The 24037-nt window shown below is 42.7% G+C and overlaps 3 protein-coding genes across 20 annotated transcripts in view; 1 reads left to right on the top strand and 2 right to left on the bottom strand.

Moving 5' to 3' along the window:
* The first annotated feature begins 3487 nt into the window (after nucleotides 1–3487).
* LOC108090383 lies at nucleotides 3488–4306 on the top strand. Its single transcript, XM_017189031.1, has 4 exons — nucleotides 3488–3625; nucleotides 3685–3769; nucleotides 3826–3973; nucleotides 4035–4306. The coding sequence occupies exons 1-4, from the start codon at nucleotides 3623–3625 to the stop codon at nucleotides 4132–4134; spliced, it is 336 nt and encodes a 111-aa protein (XP_017044520.1). The 5' UTR covers nucleotides 3488–3622; the 3' UTR covers nucleotides 4135–4306.
* The window catches only part of LOC108090380 (serine/threonine-protein kinase N), a 34594-nt gene continuing 14692 nt past the window's right edge, over nucleotides 4136–24037 (bottom strand). For 9 of the 15 annotated variants that reach the window (XM_017189014.2, XM_017189018.2, XM_017189016.2 and 6 more), the window contains 10 exons: nucleotides 20707–21028; nucleotides 18259–18797; nucleotides 11141–12445; nucleotides 9474–10121; nucleotides 7824–8036; nucleotides 7080–7697; nucleotides 6634–7005; nucleotides 6470–6577; nucleotides 6269–6409; nucleotides 4136–6207 (listed from right to left, as the gene is read on the bottom strand). In XM_017189014.2, coding sequence (XP_017044503.1) covers nucleotides 6064–6207; nucleotides 6269–6409; nucleotides 6470–6577; nucleotides 6634–7005; nucleotides 7080–7697; nucleotides 7824–8036; nucleotides 9474–10121; nucleotides 11141–12445; nucleotides 18259–18797; nucleotides 20707–21028 — 4410 coding nt within the window. In that variant the 3' untranslated portion in view covers nucleotides 4136–6063. Of the gene's footprint in view, nucleotides 6208–6268; nucleotides 6410–6469; nucleotides 6578–6633; nucleotides 7006–7079; nucleotides 7698–7823; nucleotides 8037–8113; nucleotides 8373–9473; nucleotides 10122–11140; nucleotides 12446–18258; nucleotides 18798–20706; nucleotides 21029–24037 lie in introns of those variants that run through there. The other 6 variants (XM_017189022.2, XM_017189021.2, XM_043208307.1 and 3 more) reach the window with 6 other exon arrangements.
* Nucleotides 12813–16758, bottom strand: LOC108090382. Of its 4 annotated transcripts, none has more exons than XM_017189029.1 (4): nucleotides 16368–16758; nucleotides 15210–15610; nucleotides 14717–15148; nucleotides 12813–14644 (listed from the first exon to the last, which is right to left on the bottom strand). In XM_017189029.1, the coding sequence occupies exons 2-4, from the start codon at nucleotides 15438–15440 to the stop codon at nucleotides 13040–13042; spliced, it is 2268 nt and encodes a 755-aa protein (XP_017044518.1). In that variant the 5' UTR covers nucleotides 15441–15610; nucleotides 16368–16758; the 3' UTR covers nucleotides 12813–13039. The 4 variants fall into 4 exon arrangements, with proteins under 4 accessions (XP_017044518.1, XP_017044517.1, XP_017044516.1 ...); XM_017189028.1 differs by having other exon boundaries at nucleotides 15210–15642; XM_017189027.1 differs by lacking the exon at nucleotides 16368–16758 and adding an exon at nucleotides 15716–16360 and having other exon boundaries at nucleotides 15210–15642.

Here is a 24037-nt window from a genome sequence, read left to right on the forward strand (position 1 = left end):
TGCCTGGGCGCAAATGAAAGTACAAACGTGCTCCTGACTTGGTCGCAGCTTTAGGAAAGATAATATGTAAGTTGTTTTCGATAAGTCAGTTGCTTAGATTTGAATAGTATTCAAATGTAAAAGATGCAACAAACAAAAGAGCTATTTCAATTTATTTTGCATTGTTTCACTCGAGTTTTCAAGCTTATAAATTATAATCACTATCATTGTCTTAGTAACACACAAGTACATTTTAACCTTTATTCAGAGCTAAGACTTTCAACATTTATTCTTTACAGTAACAGAATTGTTTTAATAGTTTTCAATCAGGAAATCACATTTGTTAACAGTTTACTTCAATATTTAACAATAGTTGAAACGATTCAAAGCATCAAAACGTAAAGGAAAATGAAAACTTCAATATTAATTTTTTAAGCCAATTTTTAATTATACCTAACTATAGATCTCTCAGTGCACCGAACAACAAACAATTATCAATTGCAAGTAAATCAATTGCTTTTTCACGCCATTTGCCAGATACTGAGCCAAGGAGTAAACAAGGATTCGCACTCGATGGCCAAGTTCTGGGATCTTGTCTTGTCATGCAATTATCGAGTTTTAATGAATTTTCGCGCGCAGTCGGAGGCTAAAAACCATTACAGGACTCCCGCAGACAAACGGAAAAGGCAGCGCGAAAGTTGCCAACTAATTACCACAGGACACTTGGCACACAAAAAACCGGCAACCAGCAAATGCTCGAGTTAATTGCATTGCCAATGATGCGGCAAAAGCGTTTTGACGACCGAAAGACCATTAAGTCATTAAGACGCTCAAAATGTCATTAAACCGGGGCCAACACGAATTTAATCTGGGAAAATCGCAGCTACAAATTATTTGGGGGAGTCCCAGTTTCGATACAAATATTTGGCTTACAAAATTCCTGCTCATCATTCTGAAGGAAAATTGTGGTGGCAAAAAGTTGCTGGCAGCTTCTCCACTTTTCGTTTGTAATTAGGGCATATTCGCATTGAATTGCAAATGACATTAGCCGGCATTTTCTGCTGGCCAAAGTTTACCGCAGCTGTCGGTCTGTTTGCCCAAAATGCTTAACGAGCCCGGGTCGGTCAGTGGGCGAATCAGAAGTGCCAGATGGAAATTCCCGCTGCAAATTAAATAACTGTCTAATTGCTTACCATTGGCAGCAGGATAATTGCTTGGCACTGCGCAGAGGGCAGTCGCAGAGTAAAATCCAAACACAACTGACACGACCGAACAATAAATCTCAATTGATCCCCCAGGTGCAGTGGCAGTTTGGTCAATTAAAACTCCCACGCTGGCTCCTATAGAAGCCATCGAAGCCATCCCCTGCATCCGCCGCCAGTGGTCAGAGGTCAGTGCAAGAAAAACAGGTGGAGAGCGAGGCGAAAGTGCGGCAAGTACGTTAAGTGGCAGCAACGAGCCGCAACAATGGCCCGCTGATGGCTGATCAAATGCCCCACACAGTGAATACTCCCGGCAGGGGATTTCAAGGTTTTCCGGCAGCAACGCTTTCCCGACAGGGGACGGGTTAACGAAACAAATTTTCACCAAAAAAATAAGGTGAATATTGGTTAAATACACAGTGTGCTTTATTAAGCCGAATTTATTATTTTTTATATGAAAAATAATAATAACAAATATATAAGCGTAGTCATAACTTTTGTTGTCTAACTCATAAAAGTTGTTTTCAATATAAACAACATTTAACATTGATTAGCACAGAAAAACTTTGAAATAGGTACTGTTTATATAAATAAATATCAATAAAACAAACTGAAAATTGTGATTCAACAAATTTAAAAATAAATGCTACCCTAGGTATATACCTTTAAAAATGTTTCAGATATGTTGTTCAACTATGTTCATTTAATTTTTAAGTTTTTCTCTTTCAACTTGCATTATAAAAACGTAATGTTGAAAAGATACAGGTGAGTTATTGTTTCTATTTTTTTACTCAAAGCTAAATGTAACATTACTAGCTTAAGGGAGTATTTTTAATTAAAGACCACCACACCGATAAGCCAACAGATATAGCAATTGAATGAAAATGGCGGTGAACAGAGCCCAGGACGCATGCAACTTGGCCATAAATGCCCCAATGGGCCATTTGCCGGGGAGCAATGGTTATGGCGAGAATAAAACCCAGCCAGTGCAAATAATATTGTGGCCAAGTCCCGGGCTCAAGCAAGTTCCGGCCGGTGGCCAATGGCCAGGACGAACTTTGGCCAGTAAACAGCATTAAGTAACCTCACGCACAGCGGGGAGAGTGTGTGTTATTGTGGCAACTGCCTTCGGTGTCCTTGTCGTCGCTGTGTAATTGCCTTGGATGACTGGCCCCTTCCCGCTGCTTCTGGCCAACTGGCATTGACAAGTTCCATAATGGCCATCGACCGCAACATCTGGTTTATGTTGCCAGTTTGCGCTTGCTTCGGTTTGGCCGGAGTAGCAGCAAACTTTGCTCCCTCGCATCGATTTGCAGGTACATACGGCCCACCTATCGAGCAGCCTAATTGAATATCCTTGGCATCCTGGCTGTAGTTCGCCCCAAACTCCAATATACAGTCGGAACTTGATAGGAAAGCACAAGTTTTCGAACAAAATTATTTTCTTACAACACCATATTTTGAAATGCATATGGTGTAATATTTTTATTAAATAATATTTTTTTTAATAACAAGGAGACACTTTTTAATATTACAATAATATTCGGCTTATATTACTCTTTAACTAAATGTAAGTCGCTTAAAAAATATATATAACATTAAAGTATTGTCTTTTTATTTTTAAATCACTTTTTTAAGGAGTTCCACTGTAGTTTACATGGGTTTGTAAAGTGACTTTTCTCCATATTTCAGTAAGCATAAGTTGCTTATCGCAGACGCCCATTGATATGCATGCACATGTGGGAATCCCTGGGATGCGGCTGCCAAACCCTCATCACTTGGACCCACAGCCGCTAGACGGGGAGGCACTGGGGAAGCTGTGGAAAGTGCCTTGAGAACTGCTCTGCATGCATATCCAGCGGCCCCTTTCTCCGACCAACTGCATCTACTTAGCATAATTTGTTGCCCCTTTCTTGTCTTCGTTTTCGGAGTTTGGAGTTGTGGATCCTGGGAGTTGGGCGTTTCTGCCTGTCAAGGACCCAAGTTGTCCTGCCAGTTTGTCTAGACAAAGACAATGTCTGCATACAAAGATTATGCTTTGATGGCGCTTTTAGCAGATAGTCAATTTATAATTTTTAAAGGTTTTAGCATTAAGATGGTACACTATATGTTTAAGTGCTTAGCTTCAGTTCCTAGTAAGTGAAATAAATTTAAGTTTATAATATTTCTAGATCTTTACAAAGGCGCACAAAATGTGCGCCAACTTTCAAACATTTTTTGACTTTGCAACACTCCAAAACCCTTTATTAGTTTTGTTTAAAGGTGACAACCCTTTACAACAGCTGTTCAGAATTTGTGGGAGAAATGAAAAGTTCCAGCTGAAATTAAGTTAATTTTTTTTTAAATAACAATAAAAGTGATAAAAAATTAACTGACATCTCCTAAAAAATCAACAAAACAAGGACTACGTTAAAACTAAATTGTTCAATCGTGTTTCAGCCATGGTAAACAATCGCCCAGCGCCGGTTCAACTTAAACTGTAATTAGTATGTTTACTTCCCAGTTGGAATACACAGACTTTCAAACTGTATGCCCTGATGACTTGACCGCTGCTTTGGGTTTTCAAATTTACCAGGACTTGAAAAATGGTAAATACTGCATGATTCGTTTTTAAATTAATAATCTTACTTCAAATTTTTTTTAGAAACGGACTTCGATTTACAACCAAACTTTGATGACAATCTAAAAGTGTTTTATTTAAATAATAATAACAAAGCTTACCTACCTATTCTTCACACAAAGGAAGTTGACTTTAGAATTCTGGAAGCTTTGCAGGAAAAACTGAAAAATATGTGAGTTTCAAAAGTTAATGATGTAAAGTCAGTTTTGCTAACTTCATATATTTCCAAACAGAACTCTATTCCTGGCCATCGTAGACAACACAGCAAATATTTTATATTACCAAATTAACGAAGGTCTCTGCGAAAAGCTTCCCAACAAAAACTTGATTTGAGTAATAGCGATAGATACATTTATTTAAAATCATATCATAAATATAAATTACAGTCACAACTTGAAGCTAAACAAAGTGACTGGATGCTGACCAATTCGATTTGACATATTTAAAATGAAATCGATTATAGCAACAAAACGTGGGTATAATCATAATAAAAATGACAATAGAAGATCTGCATTGTTTATACTCGTTTCGATTCGCATGAGGGGTGCATAATCGTTATAATAATCGTTATTATCAATAATTATTTCATACATTGGTAGCTTAGAATACGTTTCAATAATCGATTATTACAAGCTTAAATACAACTAAAAAGTTACATTAAATATAGCATAGATCTTAAAAAAAAAGCATTCCGGATTGTACGCCATCTATCAACCGGATTTTCAAGACATTCCGTCGAGCGGTATTTTGTTTTGATCCTCCTATCTGGTTTAAAGCATACCGCACATACAAACAAATCGCTTACAATCATCAATCTAACGTCAAATAAAAATGCTCAAAGCAATACAGTTTCTTGTATAGTAGGTATAATAATAATAAATAACAAATGTTCGCTTTTGTATATGACGTAAAAAATATGTTAAAATTATAACACAACTCGGGCAATGGGCTGGGGAGTTGATAAAAAGCGCAAGGCAATTTACACAGCTTACATGTTAAAGTTGTAAATATTTTACTTTTTTTCACTTTACTATACTAATAATAATTACCTATTTACAAAAGCCTGAACGGATCTGACGTTATGTCCAGTTCAGCAACGAAAAGAGCGAAAGTCATGCGGAAGAGACGTGTCAAAAGACCGTCGAAGATGGGAGAAAGCTTGTTGCCATGGATGATCTTCATCCGCAGCAGCTAATCGATGAAAATGACAAAAACGTCGATCCAACCGGTCGCAGCGCTAATGTGGCGAAGGCAATGGACGAACGTTGGGTGCCCAATGATGCAAACAAACCAGATTCAACCAAGCCTTTTACTAATGATGCTAAGATGATTGTTTCCAGAAATAATGCCTTAGAGAGTTCGTTGTAAATTATAAAATTTAGTAAACTTGGAACTCGCAAAGTCAATGATGGATTTAACAAAATATGTAAAAATATGCCCTAAAGATGAGTTCCTACTGCAAGAGGTTTCCTCATTATCGCACTTTCATAAAGTTTGCACTTCATTTGTGAATTTCCGGTTAAACAATTTTCATATATCCTCTTTCAATCCATTATTGACTTCACGTATGCCTAGTTGAATAAGTTATTTAGGACACACTAAAGCATTGATACTGGAAACAATAATCTTATCATCATGTGTAACTGCCTTGGCTGATACTGTTTGTGGTTCTCTTAATGTAATATACGAGTTTTTTCCTAACACTAGAACCGTATATCGACTATGAAAATAGGTTGCATTGGTTGCTTTGGGGTGTAAACATATATCTCATCTATAAAATCTATTTAGATCCGGTCCTACAAAAAATGTCCAAAAATACAACTTTGCGGTTAAGGCTTTCCTAGGGCTTTGTCAGACTATTCAATGTGCTCTAGTGTCAGGAAAAGGAAACAACTCTGTTTTCTGTACAATGATACGACAATGTGGGAGGATTCTGGCTGGATTGATGATTGACAAATGCGATTGCTTTGCCACAAAGTGGACAACTAGGTAATTTGGTTTATGTTGGTCTCTCGGCCAGTGAGCAACACTCAACAGTTTTCTCATTAATAGATATATTTTCTATATAGATATTGTTTATAAATATATATGTCCTTTATCTGCATGATCATGATGATGTCTCACGAATAAATAATAAACTGACATCGACTGAACCAAGTAAAATCACTCGAAACCAACTACGTACACAAGTAAAAGCATAAGGCAAAGGCTATAACGATCGGGCTAGGCCCATTGGTGAACCCTTGAACTAACAACGAGTGCCTAACACCATTCGGCCGTGTATGAAAAGTCCTGGAAAAGCACTTGCTCGTCCTCGGACAGGTGTCGCGGCTCCTTCGGCGGCGTCAACTGCGCCTTTTCCGACGTGAATTCTTCGTCAAAGTTGGAGACATCCTCCAGGTGGTTCTGCATAGAAGAATAATATTTGTATATCGAATGTTGGATGAAATTCCGTATTTCAGCTTACAATGGTCGGTACAAATGGTGGCTTGACCTTGCGCAGGAGCAAATCATCCCACACAATCGAACGGAAGAATGCCTGTTTCTTAACATCCTCCGCATCGCGCTCCGAAGATCCCAAACGTCGCTCTGGATTCTTGCGCAGTAGCTGCAAGTTGATCGACATGTTATGTTATGTTTTAAGAAGATAATGTTTCTATTCACTTACCCTGCGCATCACGGCTATGGCCTCGAGTGAAAGGAAGCGCGGATAGCGCACCTCATCGTTGACAATTGAATCAAAAACCTCTTCCTCATCGTCACCAGGGAACGGAGACTAAAAAATGATTCAGTTATGCGTAGGTCTATTGTAAATCTCTATTTTCGACTCACCTCACCAACCAACATCTCGAAAATCAGCACACCCAAACCCCACCAATCCACAGCTCGTGTGTAAGATGTTTCCGTGAGCACTTCGGGAGCCAGAAACTCTGGCGTGCCACAGAAAGTGCCAGTGCGATCGCCGAAGCCCATGCCCTCCTTGCACAGGCCAAAGTCGGCAATCTTCACATAACCATCCGTGTCCAACAACAGGTTGTCTAGCTTAAGATCCCGATAGATTATTTTATTCTCGTGTAGATACTGGAGGCCTAGAACCACACATGCGGCATAGAACACGGCTCTCGGCTCCAAAAACACGTCCGTGTGGATGTGCATCATCAAATCTCCGCCAGCGGCGTACTCCATCACAAAGCAAACGTGTTGCTGAGGAGAAAACAACAAAGGGGATAAGTAAATGCATTAAAAAAAAGGAAAGTGCAACAAAGCCTTCGACTTACATCAGTCTGGAAGCAGGAATACAAGTTGACTAAGAAGGGATGGCGCATGGCGTTGGCCACCTCGAAGATGCGCTTCTCGCTGAGCAGCGACTCCACCTCGTCCCGAGCGATAATATCGCCCTTCTTGAGCGCCTTGATGGCGTAGTACTGGTTGTTGCTCTTCAGCTGCGACAGAATAACCTTGCCAAAGTGCCCGCGTCCCAGGACGCTCAGCAAACGGAAGTTGTCCATCGACAGCATGCCGGCGGGCTGCTTTCCAACTCTGCCTGTTTCGAGTCCACCGGATTCGCGATACTGGAGACCTCGGGCCACATTCCTGCGCTGCTGCTGCTGCTGCTGATTGGAGTTGCTGTTGGCGGAGGAGCTGGGTGAGTAAACTGACGCCGCCGCTGCCGCCTTGGCCACATTCAGCTCGTACTGGTTGGCGTAGATGGGCTGTTGCTGCGGTGGCTGCTGCTTCTCCTGCCGCTGAGCGGGCTGCGGGAATTGCGGAGCACCAGCGGCCGCACTGTTCCCGTAGATAGTCGGAGTGGGTGGCTCTTGGATGATGGGGGACGACTGCTGCACATACTGCTGCTGGTTGCCGCCCACGAAGAGCTTGCCCAACTGTGGTATAACCTAAGGCATACAAGAGACTCAACTTAAGTCGTTGTTAACGGAGTAACGGATTGGGGAACAAAGCTATTAGTGGCTACAACTTGAGAGCTTGGTAATCTGTTTAGTTTGCATCCTGCTGCTTGTTACCTGCGGGACTTGGTCTTCTGTTTCTAACTTTTCAACTGTCTCGAGGAGAATGCTTTCGACACAAGCTAGGGATAATTTTCTAGACTGCTCTTCGACTGCCACTGGCTTGATCTCCGGCTGAACGTCCGGCTCGGCCACCTCCTCGATCAGGCAGCTGGTCGTCCGGCTGGCATTGACCGGTTCGAGGGTAATATGTACAAGACTAATACGGGCCTGCAAGAGGATGGTTCTTCATAGGTTGATTGATTGATCTGGGCGATTGGGTTGAGCCCAAGAAAGAACACACATACAGCGGGTGGAACAGGATTGGATGCGCAGGGACACAGTAACAGTTTGTTGATGGTTCGCGAGGGGGACAAATCAAGAAGATGATTATGGGTGTGCTGCTGTTGCTGCTGGAGTTGGACCGCAAACATCTGCCTCAAGACCTGGCCGAGCGCATGGAAAGTTGGCACTATCATGACGTTCCTACATTTCGATCGATACCGATACGATACTTGGCGAGATGGCTAAAACCGCGCCGGCCAACTGAAGGCAAACAAGTGCCAAAGTCATGACCAGAGGCCAAGCATTTGCGTCGTTGTTTTGGGTCTAAAAATTACCAGCCGCCAAAAGGAAAATGTGACAACAGCGCAGCGCACATAACGATGAGTACATATGTAGCTTGGACACATAGATACAAAGGTAAGCGAACACAGGGACAAACATCTTAGATGAAAATGGAAATGTGGAACGCTGACGTTGCAACGTGAGGGGGCGGGGACGGGGACGGGGGCGGGCAAAACGAGGGCTTGGTGTGGGTGACAAAAATTAAAACATTTCCCGACCATTGGCACGTGAAGCGGCGCACTTTCGGGACCCCGTTCCCCCAAAGAATATCCCCGGTTCTTTCCTCTGATCTTTCCGTTGTCATTCGCCAGAAGCGCGTCTATTTAAAGAGTTTAAAATTGTCACTTTTAGCTTTCATTTCGATTCGATTATATCTCTTTGGCACGGCCCAATCGAAATTGTATATTAAATAAAAAGAAATGGGAATAATGAATTTAAGAGAATATTTAAAGCTCTCAAGTTGTTTGGCTTTGCAACATAATAATAGATTATAATAAAGGGGTTAAGGAACTATTTAACTAAGCTGTGCATGTTACATTTATGCCATCAAAGATGCGTATTATAAAAGATCAATTGAAATACTAAACTATTATTTAATTGCATTGCTAAGTTCTAGATTTGTTATCTACTTTTAACTACAAAGTTTTTTATTTTTAACGAGTGCTATGCAAACTGTTAGCCACATTCAAAGCTCAACTTTTAGTTAGTTCTACTAAGATTATGTTAGTCTTTTCGGTGCTTGTGAATGCGATTTGAATACAGTGCGTATGTGTGTGTTTATGAATCAAATGTTTTAACACAAGTTTTGGGGCTTCGCAGAGGTTGTCTTGACAAACAAAGCCGAACCAGAAACACACACACAGACATTTAAAAGGAGGAAACAAATAACCCAACGCGTGTCAAGAACACAAACAAAAGATGTGAGAAAATCAAAAGAAAATTAGGGTTAGTGAAAGCATAATTGAAAAGGAAGTAAAAATCAGACTTCGAGAACAGAATATTGAACCGGAAACCAAACCAGGAAATGAAAAACCTCCTAACCTCCACACAGAAACGATCGCCGGCACTGGAACTGTGGCTGGAGTGTGGCCGGTTGGCCAGGTTTTCGCTGCTGCCCCGGTACAGATACTCGTCATCGTCCTCGGGATACTCGACTAGTGGCGATGGCGGCACCGACCGGTCCTCCTCCCGCCCACCGAGGAGCACCACTGGTGGCAGGATCAAGACAGGACGGTGCAGCTGCTGTTCCACAGCGGAAACGGGTTCGGGAATCGTGGTCTTTTGGGCGGGTTGTGTCTGCTGCTGCTGCAACTGCTGCAACTGAAATTGGTTGTGGTTTGGGCTTTGGCTTTGGCTGGGGCGGGCGCATTGGTTTGGCATGATCTGATTGGCAAGCGGCGTTGGGTGGACAAAGGCGGGTGGCTGCTGCTTCTCCGCTGGCTCTCTCTGTTTCTCGCACAGATCCAGGATCGCCTGACGCTGCGCCTCCTGGAACTGCTGCAGACGCAGCTGCTCCTGGCGCTGGCGCTGCTGCAGCGCCTGCTGCTCGGACTGCTGCTGTTGCAGCAGCAGGTTCTCCAGCGCACTCGGATCGAGCGACATGTGCTGCTCCTTCAGCAGGCGACGCAGCGTGGTAGGACGCGAGTCCAGGTCCGATAGGAAATCGAATTCTTGCAGGGCATCCTGCAGCTGTCGGCGATTAACGAAATCATGACGAAACGAAAACGAAAACGGAAACGGAAACGGAAACGGAAACCGAGACGGGCACACAAACACACAGAGACAGGAAAAGAGAGAGAAGGATGACGGCGGGCCATTCAAAGCGGAATGCAAAGGATATAGACAGATGAAGAGGTGGAAAGGATACTAGCTTGGGAAAAATAAGCATTTTTCTCAAAAGAAAGAGAAGGGGTAGAAGAAAGCTAAAAGAAATGACGTTGATGGGATGACGTTAAAGGGTAAAAGTTAAAGGCGGAGATGGCAAAAGATTGCCTGAGTCTAATCTAATTTCCGGAATATGTTAAGCGAGATTATAAAATCACCTTGCTCAGTTGGTTTTCAAAATCTATTATGACTTTTAAAAATATAAAAACAAGAGTTTTTGTAAAATTGTAAATTGATTTTATGATTCAGAGATGCATATCACAATTTTAATTTAAATTTCCTGTGAGATTTTTTTATTTTCAAATGGATTTCTATCATTTTGCATGGAGTTTAAATTAAAATATTTAATATGTTTTTTTACTTTGTAAAATTTTGTAGATTCATTCTCCTGATCCGGGATTCAATTAAGTTCAAGTGTTAAAGATTCATTAAAGGCTTATACGAAAGGTCATAGTAATAAAAAAAAAAAAACACAAGCAATCGATTTCCAAGCCTTGAAATTCAATGTTTTTTGGCTTCTTTGTCATTTCCTGCGATCGATGATGGTTCTGCATGGAGTTTGGCTGCCTTTCCAAATGCACAGATTAGAGTGATATGCTACCAAAACCGAAACCAAATGCCCAAATGTGATGGCTGTACAGATTGAGTGTGTGTGTGTGCGTGAGTAGATACATGAGAGAGTGGGCGGAGGAGCAGGTGGCAGGCACAACGATCAAACCAGCTACGGGTACACAGCTAAGTACATACGCAGATCTTTATACAGGGTCCAGTACTGACTATTCAACTGTACACGGATCGCTTGGTAAAATAGGTGCACAACTTACCTCCTGGTCCAGGATCGGAGTGGTGGACGTTGACTTGAGCACGGGTGGTGGTGGAGGCGCCGTTGTGGGTGCTGCAGTGCGACCGCCCTGGATCACCTGTCCCTTGCCGGCTCCCGGCATCTGTAAACTGAGCGTGTTGGGCCTTCCAGTGGCTGCTGTGGCAACGGGCGGCGATTCCGGTGGCAGGACACTGATTCCCTGCATGTGCATGGACAGGGGACGCATTCCGCTCAGACCACTGGCCGCCGGATCCGGGTATTCACCCGGTGTCTCTACGTGTTCGTGCATTCCGGCGTCCGGGTCGAACTCCAGATTCTGGGCCTGTTCGCCCGGAGTATATGGCTCCGGCTCAACCAGCGCATCGGACGAGGGCGTCCTCGAAATGGGGGACTCCGAGTCCCGCGACCCGCTAACCGCCATGGGAGAGGCACTTGGTACTGCAGATCCAGAGCCAACAGATCCCAAGTGCACGTGATTCGGAGCATTCCGCTTGAGCAGACGGCCCCAGGTGGCCACATTGATGTTCATCTGCTTGGCACGCGAGATGTTCTTCGCCTGCTGCCTGTTGAAGATCATGCGCTGGCGGCGCAGCTTGGGCTTTTGCGAAATCATGGGGTTCAAGAACTTGACCTCCGCAAACAGCAGGCCCTGCGGCTCCAACTGCAGGGCCATGCCGTGTCGCACATCGTCGATGAACTCCTCCAGACGCAACACCTTCACGGCGCACAGAGACCGCCAGTCGCGCCAGTAAACTCCAATCTCCAGCTCACGCGAGCGGTCTAGATCGATGGAGAAGCGCTGATCCCAGGCCTGCTGCGAACACGGCTTCCACGAGGTCTGGCCCACGGTAATGTTGTCCAGCTTGATGGCCGCCATGATCTCCAGGGAGGTCTCGTCCTTCACCGAATAGCTCTTCGAGCTGCTGCGCGAGGTGACGCCCTTGACGAAGCTCCTCAGATCGCCTGGGCTCGAGTTGTTGTCCTTGTCCCTTCGCGACCTGCCCGGCACATCCTCCAGCAGATCCTGGCAGCCCAGCAGGCGAACCTCTAGTTTCCCGGTCACACTGGCGCAGCGTCCCAGCGAGGACACCGATTGGTAGGGCTTTCCACCTAGTAATCCTCCCTGACCGGTCTGCAGTGAAGTGTAGGTGACGGGAGCTGGGGACGTCGACTGCTGCACGATCTGCAGCTCCGTTTTTAATACCTGGGCGGCGGGCGAATCGACGGGCAGCTCCTGGCGACGCAGCTCCAGGGAGTACCGCAAGAGATCAAGTTTTCGCGACGACTCCGACAAACGTCCATGGGCCTGGTTTTAAAACAAAGCGAATTAGTCTTTATTTCAGAGGAGTAATAGAGCTTAATCCTAGCTTTCTCTCTACTCATCATTACAAATTTTTTGCATTTCTACTAAAAGTCTAAACTTTTTGTGAAATATTTGCCTTATAAATAATGACCATAAGTGCTTGGAGCAAAACCCACATGTTTTTTCGCAAAATGTGCTGCCGATTCTTTATGATTCATTCATTTAAAAACCAACTAAAAATAGAATGTCATAAATAAATTAATATTAAATCCTTAATAAAACAACTTTTAAGTGATCTATAATCAAAATTATTCGTTTCTTGTAATCACATAATACAAATAATATTACAACCACCAAAATAAAACATACATTAATATTTAAAACTATTGTTTTATTTAATTACAACATTAAACTGATTCAGCGCACAAATTCTGTTTTGTGTGAGGAACATTCGCTTACTTGGCTTACAACTAATCGAAAGTAATTTGGTTCTGGGTTCGGGATAAGGGTCTGGGTTAATGGGGAGCGTGGCAATTTCAAAAGCAGTGTGTTAAATGCAAGTCTTAGATAAAGAAGAGTAAGTCCAACTTCATATTACTACTGTCGCCTGATCAAGGGCTTCTCGCCCAGGGAGAAGGCTCTGCCTCGAAGCTGGAACCTTTCGGCAAGCCAACGCTGGCAGCTTTCGCATTGGCAATTCGGATTCTTGGTGGGACCCACATGATGGCCGGGTTTCCTCATGGCCACCACGTTGCCAAAGCGGCGAGCCTTCTCCAAATGCTCGTGGGTGTAACCGGAAACGGAAGTGGAGGCCTCACTTGCGAGACTTGGGCTGTCGCGTGATATTTCAAAACGTCGCACTGGCAAAGGCGAAGGCGTCACTGTGGTGCCGAAAGTACTGGCTGACGTGGTGCTCGGTGGCGCCTCACTGCCGCAACGGACCACTGTGGTTGCAGCGGACAATAGTTGCGGGGAACTGCGCTCCGAGGAGGGTGATCCGGAAGCCACCTGCACGCTCAGGTTATCGCGTGCCTCGCTCTTCCAACGGTAGCTCGGATGGAGCAAGCGGAACGGATCAGTGGTGGCAGCCGCAGCGGGTTGAACAGGTGCCGTGGCTGGCGGCGTTGGTTGTCCCGCACCACTCGGTCCGCCCGTGGGTCCAAAGAACTGCAGGAAGCCTGGACGATTACGCGGGAAATGCGAGATCTGCTGCAACTGCGACTGCCTCCCCGGATAGGTGTTGAATCCATTGGCATCCGAGAAGCCATCCGATTCCGAGGGGATGGTGTCGCTGCGCTGGAACGAGCTGCGCTGCGACTGCACCTCCGTTATGGTTTGCAGGGGATGTGGGGATGGTGCTCCCAGATGGGCTTGTACGGGACTCTGGTCCAGAGAATGCTGGCGGGACCAAAGTCGCTCCATCTGGCTAATGCGCAGGCGGTCTAGCGAGTTCTCGTAGTCAAAGCTATCGGATTTGGTCAAACCGAAGGATACCAGCGGCGTATCCAGTTCATCGGTTTCCTTCCACGAGGAGTCCACACAGTCGGTTCCACCCACGACACTCGAAACGCTGCTGCAGGTGGCATCCCTTGGCATCGTGGATCTCGAGGAGTTGGGGTACGTGCTACTGATGGTCTCATCGCTGGGCTGGCGCATGTACTTCTGGCGCAGGTTAGCCAACTTGGCCGCCCGCTGATCGCCAATGTGTTTGCGGAACAGCAGCTGCTTGGATTCACATACTTCCTCAGCGGTGCTGCATTTAGTAATGGCATGTCCTAGATTTAATTGATCCGCTTGTTGGTTTTCTGCTTGATTTTTCGACTGATTTTGAGCCAGACGCCTGGGCATGGCGCCCCCAGAGATTCTCTGATGGCGCAGCAGCATCTGTTCATTGTCCAGGACGGTTTGCGGAGTGGAGTTCGAGTCCAGTTCGTAGCGCTTGCTTCCAGCCAGCTCGGAATCGGAGGAGCTAGAGGCCTCCTCATCGGCTTGCCTCTCGTCATCCGCCTCCTCCTCCTCCTCATCTCCCTCCGAACCCGTGCAATAGACATCAATGTGAACAGTGCGGGGTTTCTTCTCCCCCAAGTTGGGCACTCTGGGAGTTGCTCCCTGCTGCAAGTTGCCGGCTAGTGGTGGTATCCTTGACATCGAAGCCGACTTGAATGTGGACGAGGGCGTCGTGGGCGTGGGCGAGTAGGTTGGCTAAGGGGTTTCATTAGAAATAAGAAATTAGAAAGTGCAGGGGATTTATTACTCAACAAACTCAACACCCACCACATAAGTGTTAGCCTCCTCCGCCTGCCGCTTGCTGGCGAAATTCATCAGAGCTTCGGTGGTGGCCCTTCGTTGCTCATAAGCTGGGCGCCTCCTTGTCGGCTGCTCCTCAGTGTCACTCGTTTGGGAGAAGGCATCCCTCAGCTGCTGGGCTCGCACTTTGCTGTGGTACACAAAGGGTTCATTCACAGTTCCGGCTCCCGCTTCTTGGGGAAGGAAGTCCGCCACCGCGGACACCATGATGTTGCAGGTGCTCCGGCAGCGAGTTCCGCACACTTGTGCAGTGACTCCAGCAGGAGCAGCAGGCAACTCAGTGGCCACAGAGGGTTTGTTAAGCGCCCTGGATGCGTGTGGACTGCCAAAAGCAGAATCAGCATTTGTGGTGGCCGAGGAATTGGTGGAACGGAAGCTGGTTCCCGTGAAGGCAGCTGTCTGTAGGTTATTATATGGTTGGTTAACTATGAAAACAATCAGTTCATACAACCAAACTCACCTTGTCGACATCCTGCTCTGTTTCGGGTTCTTCGCAGGGCGTGCACCACTTGTAGACAACGCGCATCGGATGCACCGCCTCCGGAGCACTGCTCTCCTTTTGCACGGGCTCACCTGCTCGGGCAAAAGTGAGATGTGCTCGCACCGTCCACTCGGCGGTTAGCTCATGGGGCAGTGGCACCTGCTGGCCCAGAACCGCCCCCGGAGTGGGCGTGGGCGTGGGCGTGCTCATGACTCCCACTCCCTACGCACACTTCTTGCGATCGCAAAACGAACTCATTTCGGTTGTGGTTATGGTGTGGCTCAAGGTGCCATCAATATATTCACACAAATACACACACGCACTATATATACTGCATAGATATATCTGTTCATACGTCACATACGAACTTTATATTCTTGCTAAAAATATCAAGAAACGGTTTTGATAGTTCCTATTGTAGAACAAAAGTCAAATATTTATAATAAGCAAACGGTTACGATTGAAAATGCCTCCGGAATGCTAACCATTTTATAGTAATTTTATATGAACAATTTGCGGTAACATCTCCACAGGTTGTTTATAATTGTTTTGCACGTTTCCTTTGAATTTTATATTTTAAACAGATTCCATGGATTTCGTGCAATGTTTACGTGACACTAAATTATACAATTAATTCTTTAAGATCCAAGTGATTTTCCGTAATGCTTTACTGGTGTATTTTTCAAATTAAATATTCTCTTTCGGTTAAACCGAACATTCTTCACAGGCAGTTTCAACTATATTAATTTGCTTTTTTGTTTTGTCGTATTTTTAGCTTCATTCAGCCAACGCACACACACTATAATCGCGGGGTTAAGAGATGGGGTGGAACGAAAACACTTTCGGTTTTTCTTAGCCTTTGTAAAATTGTGTTTCTAAATTTATGTGATTTTATTTTTAACAAAATTTGTGTTTTTTCGTTACGCTAAAATTGCAAGATGACCCCAAAAGCCAAATCTGGGGAAATCGAGAGAAGAACGGACAATCCAAACGTGAAATTACGCAATTTCAGGTGGATAAGCGCAGAAAACCTGCAGCACACGCTGCGTATGCGTAATGTTGGAGAGCTAATGTCAGGCTCAGACATTCTAATCCAGTTATATGTATAGTGTGCGTGCGTGCTTTTCACGGGTTTACTTTGATTATTCCATTATGGTTATTATTATTCACACTTAGAGACTTTTAAACCCGAGAAAACAAAGAAACACGAACGCGACGCAAGACGCGGTAATTAAAAAAAAATAAAAATTATAAAATATCGGAAAACACCAGGCGGCGTCACACGTAGCCAACGGCAATCCAACTCGCACTGAACGCCGAGGAAAAGCTGCTTGGGAAAATTCGCTGAGAAGCGAGCGTAGCATACACATCAACAAGCGGTGGCTAACAACAAATTTTCCCATCTGCTGGCCAGAGAACTTTTCGCTCCGTTTCTTATGACGGTTTTATACGTTTCTCGTTTTTGCCCGATCAAACGGAGGCACAGACTTATAGACCTGTTTATATATCTAATGTTTGTGTGCCAGCGAGCAACATAGTTCTAAAAATGTTTAGCAAAACGCTTCAAAATGGCCAAAAGGGCAGCGGCAAAAGTTTTTTGTTTATTGTTTAGCCGATCGTATAATAACTTCTGCGATATTTTCATGCACCGCAAAAACTAAGATACATTTACGCAATGGCAAAAATAGTTAAAATTGTTTTGCCATAAAACTTAACAATGCATAAATGTGCATTATGCATGAAATTATTTGGCACTTAAGTAGGGGACATTTAGATGCGATTTTTGATAATGCAACGACAGATATTTCTACATGTTTGTAGTACTTGTAAGTTGATATATCAAATTCATTTCAAGTTGAATTCAGACACTGCTGACAGTGGGATCAGTCGAATAAAATTCAGCAATCTTTCACTAGCTCGTTAAACTTTAATTCCTCATGAAGCTCTGAAACGAACTGCAACTGAAAACTTTCTCGTTTCTGCATCTGACAGATGCAACCGCAACGCTGAACAAATAAATATGAGAATGGGGCCTGCAAATAGAATATTTAGGCCAAAGCCCGGACAACATATTGTTCTAGTAGCTGCCGCGGAAGTTAAGTGTCTGTACGTATACGTTTTTATGTTGAATCCGAACGCAAAACCACATGAGCATCAGTGAAAAGATAAAACACAAAGAGGGGAAAAAGCGAACTTGCCACGCGACAGGAAACGCAAAGACATTGGGAAATTACAAAAATTAAAAAAAGAAAACACAAGTATTAGCTCTCGCATTTAAACTGGTAATGCATTGTGAAATTCAAAAATTGTCTCTGCGTTTATTTTGAAACAATTTTTTCTTTAGAGATGCTATTAACTGAAAAATTTCAAAAGAGCATAAAATCTTGTGCCAAAATTATTAGGGCAGGCCCTGAGCACACTTGCCAAATCATTTTTCTTGGACCCAAGTAAACGCGACGTTCCACGTCCATTTAATTAATGAGACGACGGTTAAAGGCAAAAATACTTGAAATTAAAACGAAATCATATAAGAGGAGAGCGTTGAAAAATATTCAAGCAGCCGCATAATTAGCTTTTTTCTCCTTCCCGTTTCCCGTTTCACATGCCGTTGCCTCAAGTCTAGCAAAAATCACGTATACGCAGGGGTATATCAAATATGAATCATACGACGTGTGGCCATATGGCAACACACCTGAGTTCATCGAAACGGGGAAATACTTGCAGGGCTTTACGTGTATCTGGCCATCCGCCAGCTCTAATTAACACTGGGATTAGCATAATTTCAGATTATTTGCGGATTACCAGTAGGGTATTTTGTTATTTTAGTAAAGCATTTTGAACGTTTCTTTAAATTCGCACAAGATTAAAAATTATAAACAAATTATGTTTCAAAATAAATCGACTTAAAAGTTGTTTCTAAAGATATTAACTTAAAAAAAAATTTATAAAACACAGACGAAGTGTGCGGTAATTCCCTCAAAATAAAGAAGAGCCTTAGAATATATGAAAAAATTCGTCTGGGACTCACCTCTTGCAGCGCCTTCTTGTCCGGTGCTCGATTCGCCGTCTGCAGCGTGCGGATAACATTTTTGGCTCCATCGACGACGGCTGCCTCGATCCGCAGTCGATGACGCAGCTCCTCGATCCGCTCCTCCAACGTCGTCTCCAGGCTCTGCGGCTGGCTGCTGTTATTCCCGCCGATCATTTGGCCGTGCTCGTCGAGCATCTGCCGCGAGGCCTTCAGGCGATCGGCCTGCTCGCGGTTTTGTTTCACCTTAATGATGCGCAGGCGCAAAAACTCAATCTTGGCCTTCGAGTCGGCCAACATCTGGTGGGCTTCCGCCAGCAGCTTCTTGTCGCATCCGATGCCCAGCGATTGGATCATGTTCTCCGCTCCGGTCTTCACCTTCATCTCGATCTGCAGCTGCTTCTCCAGCGAGGCGAGCACTTTATCGTTGGCCGTGGCCGGTCCGCCGCCCTCGAGAGCCGTATTGCCACCGCCCAGTCCGCCAACCGCTCCGCTGACCACGAATCCGCCATTGGGATCAATGCATGCAGTAATTGATTCTGCAAAAAATGAAAAGCCATTAGTTTTGTTTTACGCAATCATTGTTTTACTTGAAAATTTAAATTTCAGAAACCCATTCCTTCTATCCCTAATGTTAGCAATAAATTAGTTTTTGCAACTGATCCGAAAGGTAATTTATTGCTATTATTTTACTTCTATCTTATTCTCTACCAACCACAATTTGTTATTTCCATATTTTGTAGTATACATTGCAATTTTGATAATAAACTCAAGGAAGTTTCTAATAGCTTATTTACTGTGTGAACTAAAGGGTTGTAAATGCCTCGACAAGAATGAATAATAATGCCGACTTTGGAATTTTCTAATTCCTAATTTCAGAATTTACTGCCATGATGGGAATATTTTGTTTTGTCAAGTTTAATTAGTTTGTATTTTACAGATTTGTTTTTTGGTACTTTTAGCTAATTGACTAACACATGTAAAGTAATAAAAAACAAACGATTTTCATCCAGAACCAGTAATGATCAATAAAAAAATTCAACAAATTGAAAAAAAGAAAGCATTTAAGCCAACACCAGCGCAGATCAATAAAGTGCCAAATAAATTGCTTTAAAGAAATGTTTTTTAATTCGTGTTGGTTTGTTTGCATTTCTTTTGGCTGTTCGTTGGCACCGACTAAAAATACATATGTTTAGATCTTGATGCACCATCTATGTATTCAAAGAGAATCGGCATTTGTGCTGCATTCTTTGACAGCTGCCAAACATGTCATTCACTTGACATATGGAAAGTCGACTTTGGCGCCACACAAGGCAGCCGTGGATGGTTCGGCTCTTCTGGGTCAAATGCTTCTGTTGGGGGATTGGCCAAACACGGAAGCAGATAAACAGAATGCCAGAGCGCTGTCTCCATTTGAAAATGTAAACAAACCGAACGTAGCACATTTCACGCCAGTTGTGTCAATAGGTTGGATCACACAAATACTCGTAAGTAGAAAATGAAGAAAACATTTCGGCTTGTCGCCGAGTCTATCAAAAAGTGCTTTGTTAACTATACAAGGGCATAAATAAAACGATAATCAGATCTTTCACACCCATCACAATGTTTTTTCGTCACCATAAAGCATTAAGTGATGGCCCAAGAAAAGTGTGGTAAAAGCAAGTGCGTGACAAAGACTCGTTAAATGCGGTCTTAACCATTCCCAAAGCAATGAGCAACTCCAGCAATCGTGTTCGTTTGATGTCACTCTTTTCGGAAAAGATACTTTCATTTTTTTGAGGCTTTCTTATTTTGCCTTACATTTTTTTCTATTGGATTCTACGAAAGTCATTTGCAACAAAATACTTCTAATTCTATAATGGTTATATTTTTAGATTTACTATTTTAACTATTTAACTGGCTAATTAATAGATTCAGACAAACTAGTACATAGATAATAATTACCAAAAGCAATTTTTTTTTAATATCACTTGACTTATGTTTACTTTGTTGTATAGGTGGAACTAATTTTTAAAAGAAATTTCAAAAAAAAAAAATATATATATATTAAACTTCAAGATGCTTAATACATAACATGTAAACATAAATCAAGCAAATTCAATTAGCAAAAAAAATTCCAAACATAACCTTAAAAACCTCTTCTGGTAAACAAGTGTTTCAACATTATTGTACTCCCAAACTTTTCTTTATACTTTGTTTTGGTTGTAGCTTCGTTAGTGGTTCCTCCCTCTGGGCGCGCCCTTCGTTTTTATTGGGAAAACACTTGTCTCGTTACAGTTGCCCACAAAACTTGTTGCATGAAAATATGCTCAACTTTGGTCTCGTATAATTGCAACAGTTTATGATTGGCTTTTCGAAAGCAAGGCCTTAATGGATTTTCAAAACGAAAAGCGAGACAACGCTAGGAAATAGTTGCCCAATCTTTACGGAAAATATATATGTATTTACCTTGTCCATTGCTATTGACGGCAGTGTTGGCCGATGTAAGAAGGATTTGGCTCTCGAGCTCCTGCAACTCTGACTTCAGCTCGGCCAGCTTCCTTTGGCTCTTTTTGACAAGAACGGCCACGTCGCTGAGGGATCGCCGATCCTTGGCCACCTCGCGGAGCTTCTCGGCGCCCTCCTTGATCTTCAGCTCCTTGCGAATCTCGCGCCGAATCGCCTCCTTGATCTCCTCCAGCCGTATGGACATACAGCTCTCGGGCAGATTCTCTGTGAAACCATACTTGTGACTGAGTTCGTACAGAACGGGATGCTTTATGTATTCGCCCTGTGAACAAAAAGAATAGAGTCATTTGAGTCAATAATTTACAAGTAACAAGAAACTTTTTTTTTTTTTAAATAATCACACTACTATAAACAATGTTTATGATATTAATGCTTGTGTTTTCTTAAGAAGGACTAACATTTGTCATTTCCTTTGAGGAATACTTATTTATAACAAATTGTAAGTCAAATTCTTCATTGCATTTAATGTTTTCGCGAATTAAAGATGGCTCCCTTTCAAAAACTAATAGATTAACACAAACACAACATCTAGAAAAGAACAGGAGTAAAGAAAAACTCACTTCTCCTGATAATTCATAGTTTGAACCGTTTACTGAATCGGTGTAAAATTTCGAACCACCAACACTGCCGCCATCGTCAAGGAAGCCTGCATCTGCATCTTCCGGACCGAAGACGTTAGTTACTAGGCGATTCCACAAACCACTGTTCGATCGTCGCGCGACCGAGTGCCTACTGTACCGACGGGGCAGTGAGTGGCACTTCCTGTCGCTTCCGCCACCCTCGGAATTCGATATCGAGGTGGAGTCTTCGCGTTCCCGGTGGCTGCTTGAATTGATCATGCTGCGGATTCTCTTCACCAGCCTGGACATTATTCACTCGGATTTCTGGCTAAGTCGTCGCGTTTATTACCTCACTTTGGACATTTTACAGCCGTTTTGTGTGCACTGACAAGTTCACGGTAATTAGCTGGAACAGCCTGACCCACAAAAAAATATACACACTTTTATTCACACGACTCCAACTGCCGTTTATCTAGAAAATGTTTTCCCCTCCCTCCTCCGGTTCCTCTGCCTTTTTCTGCTTTTTTTTTCTTTCAGTTCAACAAGTTTCTTTGGCTTTCTCATTAAACGGTTCTCGATTGCTTCTGTCTGATAACCACTCATTGCATTGCGGCTCGAAGTATTCGTTTCTTGCCCGGGAAAAGTCGACAAAGGTGTCACTTGAAACAAGCGAACAAGCGACGACAATTACTATGCAAATTGGAATTCTAATCGATCAATTTCAATTGAACGTCTTCGCCTCTGATACACTTTCTCAGCGAATAAATCGCTCAGAATGCTGATTTCTTTGATAGGCGAAAGTTATTTAAAAAAGAAAGTCAGTTAGCAACAGCAAACTTATGGAAGTCTACTTAATAAGTTACTATATTCTAAAAATACTGATAAAAGTTTTTATTCTTATCAGTCGTATGCCTTCTAATTAAAGAGAATACCAGGGAACATCAACTAATCAAAGTAATATTTTAAAAGTGAACAAAAAAAACCTGCAAGTCTTTAAAGAGTCTCTTTTATAAAGTTCAAGTTCATCCTTATCAGCAAAAGAAACGAAAAACCAATTTTTATTTTCTTAAAAACAGATAAACTTAATCGTTTTATTACTCTTCACCTTTATTTACACGAAATTCGGTTTTTAAGGGCAAAGGATTTGTTCATATTTACACAGTGAGCAATAGACAACAAAAGTTACACATTTCGGCTATCGATTAAAGTGTTTATTTTCAATTCCTCTTGAAATCTACTTTCTGCAAAACATATGCGTAATGTATGCCCAAACAAAGTGGCAAGTGCAGAGAGGTACAGAGTAAACAACTTTTTATAAACAATTGTTTATGAGAAACTCATTATAAATATTTTTAAATTCATAGCAACAAAAGAATGGTTAAATTTGGTAGATACTTTTATTAACGAATGTCTTGAATCGTTATTCATTAAACTTGTATCAATACCGTCTATTGATTTTAATGCCTTTAAAACTTGTTGGGACCATGTAAACTTTTTCGTAATTCGAGTGAAATTTTCATAAAGAAATGTCAGGTTTCACTTTTAAACTTTATGATTTTTCTCTACTATTTTTTAATGAAATCTACAAAGTTTCAAAGACTTTTAGTTTTCTGTAATATTATCTATTTTGTAAAACTTAAATAGATATTGCGACCCTCAAGCTCTTTACTTATTTCTTAAGCCGCCTTCTGTTAGTTAATGCGGCCCTGAGTTGGCAGAAAAATAATAAAAGAGTGCGTAACGTTTTCTTATCAAAGAACCCGGTTGACTGATAAGTTTGGCAAGAAACTTTGAATTCCAGTGCCACTTGTTTACACACAAGGAAGTTGGCATAAATTTTGATTCACTTTATATACACACACACACACACACACACTGCTTGGTTCTTTATTTATTTTGTCCCCAGTTAATAAAGGCTGTTGAGTTTCTTATTTGAATGACTGGCACTCGAGAGATAATTATGTTAATATTTGCAACACTTGTTCAGATTAATAACCAATAATTAGGTGACACAACTGAGTCACCGCTATCGAAGTCCGGCGGGAAATCGGAATTAACTACGCCCGTCTATAGCCGAACAGTTACTGAGAACATCCAACTATAACGAACGCCTGGATTTGCACCGGTGTGTGTGGTTTTGTTAGGGGGAAAATCGAAGAACGAATCGTGACGAACGGCAACCGTTTAGCAGCAACAGGTTCGTTCGCCGTCGATAAGCTCAAACCACGCAACTCAATTCGCTGCGAACGCAACCTTGTTAAAGCCAAAATATCGAGTTCCTTTCGAAGGGCCGATATTGCAAATACAAGTACCTTCCAGTAGGATAATGCGATTTTAAGTCAATCCTGCTAATTGGCAATTAGCCAGAAATCGAAATCAACAGAGCGCGGCGAACTTCAACAAACAAACAGCTCGAACGAGCTAGTTGTAAGTGCCAAAAGTCATCCCACACTCTTTTCAACCCAACCACCCATAGACCCACCTTCAAACTCTTCTATTTAGACAGGCGAATCATCAGGCAAATCAACAAAGGCACCGAGAAAAATGAATGAAAAGCTCCCAGAGGTATGATGTATCTTACACCTTAAGAAAAGAATTTTAATGATGCAATAATATTTAACGGTCTTTTTATCTATAGACACAAATATGCTAATTAGTTTATATTGAATTATGATTTTAAAATTTTTTAAATCAGAAAAAACAAATCGAAA

Source organism: Drosophila ficusphila, unplaced genomic scaffold (assembly GCF_018152265.1).
Source record: "Drosophila ficusphila isolate 14025-0441.05 unplaced genomic scaffold, ASM1815226v1 contig_414, whole genome shotgun sequence".
Classification (NCBI taxonomy): domain Eukaryota; kingdom Metazoa; phylum Arthropoda; class Insecta; order Diptera; family Drosophilidae; genus Drosophila; species Drosophila ficusphila.

Coding starts and splice junctions, on each gene's coding strand:
- LOC108090383 (XM_017189031.1), top strand. Junction 3,770..3,825: donor TTACCAGGACTTGAAAAATG/GTAAATACTGCA, acceptor AATTTTTTTTAG/AAACGGACTTCGATTTACAA. Junction 3,974..4,034: donor CAGGAAAAACTGAAAAATAT/GTGAGTTTCAAA, acceptor ATTTCCAAACAG/AACTCTATTCCTGGCCATCG.
- LOC108090382 (XM_017189029.1), bottom strand. CDS start 15,440: ATGAGCACGCCCACGCCCACGCCCACTCCGGGGGCGGTTCTGGGCCAG. Junction 15,149..15,209: donor CAGAGCAGGATGTCGACAAG/GTGAGTTTGGTT, acceptor AATAACCTACAG/ACAGCTGCCTTCACGGGAAC. Junction 14,645..14,716: donor AGGAGGCTAACACTTATGTG/GTGGGTGTTGAG, acceptor GAAACCCCTTAG/CCAACCTACTCGCCCACGCC.